This window comes from Microtus ochrogaster (assembly GCF_000317375.1).
Source record: "Microtus ochrogaster isolate Prairie Vole_2 chromosome 6 unlocalized genomic scaffold, MicOch1.0 chr6_random_2, whole genome shotgun sequence".
Taxonomy (NCBI): domain Eukaryota; kingdom Metazoa; phylum Chordata; class Mammalia; order Rodentia; family Cricetidae; genus Microtus; species Microtus ochrogaster.
Genome location: NW_004949095.1, coordinates 160,105 through 167,384, shown reverse-complemented (window position 1 = coordinate 167,384; position 7,280 = coordinate 160,105). Strand labels below are relative to the sequence as shown.

Genomic DNA, 7,280 nt, shown 5'->3' with positions numbered 1-7,280 from the left:
CACACACACACACACACACACACACACACACACACACACACACACTGAAAAATGTGGTATTGCCAATAGTATTTTAAAATTATTCCAGACCACATAATAACATAAACCTCTGATTTTTATGCAGACAATGCCATTTTTTCTGTACCTAAAGAAAATACAAGTTGGGGGCTGGAGAGATGGCTCAGTGGTTAAGAGTACTGGCTGATCTTCCAGAGGTCCTGAGTTCAATTCCCAGCAACTACATGGTGGCTCACAACCATCTGTAAAAAGGTCTGGCGCCCTCCTCTGGTGTGCTGGCATACACGGAGGCAGAATGTTGTATAAAAAAAAAAAAGAAAATACAAGTTTCAAATGTAGGTTAAACACTAGTTGGTTGCTGAGCACTATCTGGTTGTTTCAGTATTGAGATAGGTTATTGTTTCTTTAAAAGCATGCTTTTAGGCAACAAATTCCATTCTGTCACCAACAGTGAACTTAGGCAAACTTTCATGAAGCATATTTCTTATGCAGTGGGAACTGATTTGCTTTTTTTTTTTTCTTCTTCTTTTTTTTCTTTTTGTATTTTTTCAAGACAGGGTGTCTCTGTAGCTTTGGAGCCTGGTCTGGCCTCGGACTCAGAGATCCGCCTGCCTGTGCCTCCCAAGTGCTGGGATTAAAGGCGTGTGCCATCACCGCCCAGCATGAGGATTAATTTTTTTTAAGACCATCAACTCAAAACTTTATTTCATGGCTGAACAAGAGTACAGAGATCTGTTTTAGGAATAGTCATTAGATCACATCAGATCTGCTAACCTGCCAAACAAGTTTAATCCAAAATCAAACCAGGAAAAAGTACGTATAGTAGGTTAACTGACTTTCCTGATGGTTGTATGCCAGAGAAATGAGGTGATAACCGATACCCCAAGTCAGTGTTTCTATAAAACACAAACCTCACACCATCCCTTACTTCAGATATGGCAAGTATTTTCCACTAATACTATAAGCTCATCCTTAACTGGGGGGATGAGACACCCACTCTGTAAGTAATGAATAAATCGAGTAACAAACCACATTTGGACATTAATCCCACAGTGCAAGAATTTACTGCAAAGTACCTTTAATGTGTTTGCATCTGCGGCAAGCATTAGGATTTGCTCATTTGGGCACCATAACTTAGGTGTGTAGTACTACACATCAGACACCAAGTCATCCCAGCCAGTATTAATCTAAGAAAACTGAACAAAACAGTTCTGAAAAAGGGTGCATTCACAAACCCAAGAGTTTAATTTTTTTTCAATCAAAGGCTTCCACTTACAATTGCTTTGTTAGTGATAAATAATAAAGACAGGTTAAACGTCCTAATCTGAGTCAGTCAAGTAATTCATCAAACCTAAGTTTGAATTATTACCATGTTACTGTTCAGCAACTCCATCCAAATAAACATTGATACTGCATTCTCAAATAGAAAAGAAAGTAGTGCAGCTATGGCAAATGCTTACATTTGCATTCTGGGCATTTAAAAGAAATACCCCGCTTGCATCCTTCACTGCCACTCTGCTTGGATCTGTCACATTTTACTTCAACAGATAAAGGACTCTGCTGAGAATATAAAAAGTTATAAAAATGTAATCATAAAAGATTAAATATTGGTAGGCATGTCAACTTTCTTTTAATAAAAACAAAAATAGACATTGTTATCTATTTAAATAAGTTATCTGGTTATAGAGTGTTCCAGTTATTGAAAAAGGGCCCTTAAAAAAATCCAACTGCCTACTTTAAACCCAACCCTCTTGCCCCTGAAGACAGACTGGAGGAGGGAAAAGTCATTTAATGTGCAAATAGGCAAAACAAATGTGGAGGAGCAGGGACCTGAAATGATGTTCCCAATCAATTTGTGGTTTATTCTTTTACAGTATCAACCTTCAAGAAGAAAAATAACCAAAGACACCTTGAGAATACACAAACAGACCTTCATCTTTGCATTTCTTTCCAAACACAAAAGTATGTACAGCATGTTTAATATGCAATATGCAAAAGCTTTGTGTTGCTGTTAGCAACATCTACCCCACCCACCCTCCTTATTCACAAGTGTACCTCTACTAAACACAATTACATCACTAAGCCTGTTAGTTTGGGTTCTTAAAATTTGTTAAAACTGGAAAATTTTTGTATAAGGGCTCCACTCATTTGACTCAAGGTTATAGACTTCCACCGTATTCAGGAATTCATTGCCATCAAATCCCCCTACTGCATAAATGGTGCTCCCTACAGTTGTGATCCCAGCATTGCTTCTTGGTGAAGTCATATTTCCCATCATCTTCCATTCATTTTTAGTTGGATCATACATCTCCACACAACTGATGGCATGAGAACCATCAAAGCCACCACCAACAAACAGTTTCCCTTAAAAAGAAACAAGACAGTTAGTATAAAGAGGCTCAGAAAAACAAAAACCTAAAACTCCCAATAGGTTTATGTAGAAATATCTGTCCATTCTGTTTAAAAAAAAAGAAAGTTTTAATTAAATACCTATGTAGGTATTTAACATCATTTAGGAAATGATGGACTACCAGATAGAAGTCAGCCTGGGCTACATAGTGAGATTTTTGCCTTACAAAAAGAAAGGTCTGTGTAATTCTGGCAAGGTATACCATAGGTATAAGATGAGCTAAATGGACAATGATCCATTCCTACAGAAACTTAGGCAACTACAGGAAGAAAAGGGCAGAAACAGAAGCATCTTAAGTACATCTCCCACATTCTCTGGCAATTAACTATTGTGATTATTTCACAGACGAAGAATTAAGAGACATAAAGAAGGTAGAAAACTTGCCTAAAGATGTGAGTGACAAACTAGCACAGTTCTGTGTATTTAAAGTTGTTGTGTGTGTGTCTGTGAACACTTGTCCAGCAAGTGAGGCCCTGATTCACCGCAAAAAGTTACAGAAAACAGACTAGATGACTTAACTTAGAGCTTTCATTTGCATACAATTTTTGGTATGACTACTTTCAAGTTCTATGCAAAGTAGCGTGTCAATAATTAAACTGTAAGCCGGGCGGTGGTGGCGCACGCCTTTAATCCCAGCACTCAGGAGGCAGAGGCAGGCGGATCTCTGTGAGTTCGAGACCAGCCTGGTCTACAGAGCTAGTTCCAGGACAGGCTCCAAAACCACAGAGAAACCCTGTCTCGAAAAACCAAAAAAAAAAAAAAAAAAATTTAAACTGTAACAAAAACTCAGTAATAAACTCCATTGGGAAAACACTTCACTCATTCTCACATTCATTATTTTCTCATCTATCATTCAGCCAGCTTGCATGAATGCAGCTGTAACTACACTGACAAGGATCACAAAAGGCTGAGGGGGGCTGGAGAGATGGCTCAGTGGTTAAGAGCACTGCCTGCTCTTCCAAAGGTCCTGAGTTCAATTCCCAGCAACCACATGGTGGCTCACAACCATCTGTAATGAGGTCTGGTGCCCTCTTCTGGCCTTCAGACATACACACAGACAGAATATTGTATACATAATAAATAAATAAATATTAAAAAAAAAAAAGGTCAGGAGCTGCTAACTACTACATCAGCACACTTAATGCATGCTGGCTGAGCCACAATCCTGATAAGATTCAGCTTTGTTTCCAATGATGTTAACTAATTATATAAAAAGGCAATCAATAAAGACTCAGTAAAAGGACACTCTACAAAACAAAACTTACTGTTGGAGAGATTTATTATGCTTTGAAATAAAATTCTTAAAATCACTATCCTTAAAAGAAGAAAAGTCAACTCAAAATCCAAGGCTGAATTATGGATACAGCTCACAGAGGGAAATTTGGAAGTTGGTTAAGAATACCCACCAAGAAATGGGGAAATGAATATATTTAAGTTATATGTCAGATACTTAGGGATGTTTTCCCTCTGTGTCACAAGACACAGAGTGCATGTGAATTTAAGAAGATCATGACTGTGTATGTGACATGGGTTCAAGTGTGCACATGCTACAGAACACATGTAGAGGTCAGAGGACAACTATGTGGAGTGAGTTCTCGCCTTCCATTTTAACATGGGTTCCGGGGAATCCAACTCCACTGAATCTGGGGCATTCAACCTGCTAAGCCATTTCACAAGTCCCTGTGATCTGTATAAGTGTACAAGTGACCCTTCTTGGAATTTGGGGACTAACGCTTATTACTTCATACTATTTACTTCTCCAAGTCTGGATACTCACCATCAAGAACAGCTACTCCAGCTCCTCGCCTAGCCACATTCATGGGTGCAATTAAAGTCCAGGTGTTATTTTCAGGATTATATCGTTCTACTGTATTCAGACAATTCCAAGACTCTGCACCTCCAATTATATACAAATAACCACCAAGTTCACAAACTGCAGACTGGTGTCTACCTAAAAAAATAAAAAAATCTATTAATTTAAAATCTTTAGTAAGAACTATAAGTTCAAGGCTAGCTAGTTTGGTCTACACAGAAAGTTCCAAGCCAGTCAGAAATACATAGTAAAACCCTATCCCCCCAAAACAAAACAGACCAACTTACGAATGTTAAGAGGAGCACAGCTTGTCCACGACTTTGTTACAGGATCAAATACATCACAATTTTTCAGGCCTTTTTGACCATATGGATCGGAGCCCCCAACGATGTACAATTTCCCATCCAGAGCACATACTCCTAGAACAGTGAAAGACGTGTTAGTAATTTAATCACCAGGACTAAAACACTGGCTGTCTCAGAAGAGAAGTATCATTACCTGCATTACAACGGTTAGTTCTCAACTCTGGAACAGGGGTCCAGTCATCAATGCTTGGATCATACATTTCTCCACAACTCAGGTCATCTGAGTGTCCATTTGATCCACCTACCACATAGAGCTGTCCCTATGTCAAAAATAATATGTGAGAATTTCCCCTGGGAAGTTCTAAGGAAAAAAAAAGCTAAAAGGGCATACTGTGCTTACCATTAGCACAGCCATTTGAAAGCGGGCTCTTGGTGTTCTCATGGGAGCAAGGAAGGACCAATGATCTGTATGTGGATCATAGCATTCAACTGTTCGAAGGCATTCCTCTCTGTTGTAACCACCTGATAAGAGTCATAAAAACTTTAAAATGTGTCTCCCAGGCTGGTCTTAACAGTTATGATCCTCTTATTTCGTCTCCCAAGTGCTAAGATTAAAAACTATATGTAACTAGGCCCCACCGGGATGTCTTTAAAAGGAATGTGCCCAATGAGGAAGGAAGGTATTTAACATTCCTAAGAGTCAAGGAGTAACATTGCTTCGTCTTGCCTTGAAAATTAGGAATCTGTAGTTTAAACATATAGGTGTACACAGCACTTAGTATAGTAAGCACTGAGGCCTGGGTTCAAGCCCTAGCATACCACCTCCCATTTATTTTAAAACAGACACGGATCTCCTCTAACCAAAGTTAGGCATATTCAATAGCAATGTTATTTCTGCTTTGAAATAAAGCATATTGAATCCTCCAGCCCTCATGCCTCGAGTCAATATAAATGCTCATCTTCAGGCCTGTCTGCCACACTCATCGTTCTCATCTTACCTGCAGCTATGAGTTTGCCATTCATCTCTGCTGTCCCTAGTCCAGACCGCGCATACTGCATGGGAGACATGGGCTTTTCTAGGAGCTCATCTGGCTGCATCTCAAAGCTTAAACTCTTGCTCAGTTTTGGAGTACTTGTTGGTGAGCTCTGTGGACTGTTCCGCCCATGAAGGAAAATGACACAGAATGTACCATCCAGCACAGCCAGGCACAAGTAAGTGTTATCTGTGAACACAAAAGCTCGGTGTTTACCATGAACTATTAATACTTGGGGTGGTTAGAGGATTCTGAATTGTATTCCAGTCTCCAGATCAGAACATTCTGCTATGGTTTTACAAATGTCATTGCTCTGAGTTTGTCCTTAGTCAATCTCAAAGTCATCTGACAACTATCCTTACAAATAGATAAACTGAAGACAAACTTACTTGAAGTCTTTTCTGAAGCAACGATTTTCCACTCATGCTTAGGACTTTGCATTGAAGCACTTGGAGAAGAGAGACATCCAGTGGAACTGCCACTTATCTGCTTATGGCCATTCTCACGGGGTGGCTTTTTCTGCAAAATCAAAAGGCAGCTACAGAAACCTAGCCAGTGAGCATTCCTGCTGTACCTTTGTTCCTGAGCTATTGTGCAACACTGCTGATACACTGAGCGCCTTCCACCTAACACCACACAGCACATTAAACTGAACACAAACCAACTTTCCAGCTGACAAATCCCTGCCGCACTAATACCACCACTTAAAATGAAACAGCTATATCTACACAACTGCTGCTGAAAAAAGAGCAATTTAAATAATTCAAAAACACATGTTATGGACCAACTACCAGGATGATATCTCAATGTGGGAACAGGAAAGAGAAAAAAATATATATAACCTATCTGTTCAATGCACAAAACTTTCAACCTAACCAAACTGTAATAGAAGCATCCTTCATACAATGTCAGCCAAGAGTGAGCACACACAGATTCTGCCAAGCATTGTATAGGAGAGAGTGTCAATTGTTTTTTTTTAAATATTTATTTTATTTATTTATTATGTATACAATATTCTGTCTGTGTGTATGCCTGCAGGCAGGAAGAGGGCACCAGACCTCTTTACAGATGGTTGTGAGCCACCATGTGGTTGCCAGGAATTGAACTCAGGACCTTTGGAAGAGCAGGCAATGCTCTTAACCACTGAGCCATCTCTCCAGCCCCCGAGAGTGTCAATTGTTGAAACAGGTAAGTATACGTTTTAGGGTTGCCTATTACTAAACACATACATAAGAGTAATCAGAAATAAAGTTAACACTAAAAGAACCATTCACAAAATTATAGGAATGGTAACAAATGATTCTTAGACAATTCGCATGCTTGTATATGAGCTTCCTTTGTAGATGGCTTTCAACTACCTTAGCCCCTGCCCACTTCCTAGAAGAAGAATCACATAGAATCATGAGTGCTGGGTATGTTGGTGGTACACACCCATAATCCCAGCCTGAACTACACAGTGATACCGAACCTTAAGATGTCTACCATAAAAAGAACTGGCATCACACTTCAGTACCTGGTAAACTCTGCTCACCCACTTATCCTGGGGAACAGACAGCACAAACATGTACAGTTTCTGATGGAAACTTACATTGCTGGCCGAAATAAAAAGCAACAGAGAAACAGTTAAAAAAAAAAAAAACTTTTAGCCGGGCGGTGGTGGCGCACGCCTTTAATCCCAGCACTCGGGAGGCAGAGGCAGG

At 39.6% G+C, this 7,280-nt stretch overlaps 1 protein-coding gene across 1 annotated transcript in view; it reads right to left on the bottom strand.

Annotated features, from left to right (window-relative positions):
* Nucleotides 1-1,232: 1,232 nt before the first annotated feature.
* Nucleotides 1,233-7,280, bottom strand: part of Ivns1abp (influenza virus NS1A binding protein) — a 22,922-nt gene continuing 16,874 nt past the window's right edge. The window contains exons 9-15 of the mRNA XM_005363847.3: nucleotides 5,970-6,099; nucleotides 5,545-5,769; nucleotides 4,947-5,068; nucleotides 4,740-4,866; nucleotides 4,529-4,660; nucleotides 4,206-4,379; nucleotides 1,233-2,382 (exon numbers count right to left, since the gene is read on the bottom strand). Of these exons, the coding sequence (XP_005363904.1) occupies nucleotides 2,129-2,382; nucleotides 4,206-4,379; nucleotides 4,529-4,660; nucleotides 4,740-4,866; nucleotides 4,947-5,068; nucleotides 5,545-5,769; nucleotides 5,970-6,099 (1,164 nt within the window). The 3' untranslated portion in view covers nucleotides 1,233-2,128. The remainder of the gene's footprint in view (nucleotides 2,383-4,205; nucleotides 4,380-4,528; nucleotides 4,661-4,739; nucleotides 4,867-4,946; nucleotides 5,069-5,544; nucleotides 5,770-5,969; nucleotides 6,100-7,280) is intronic.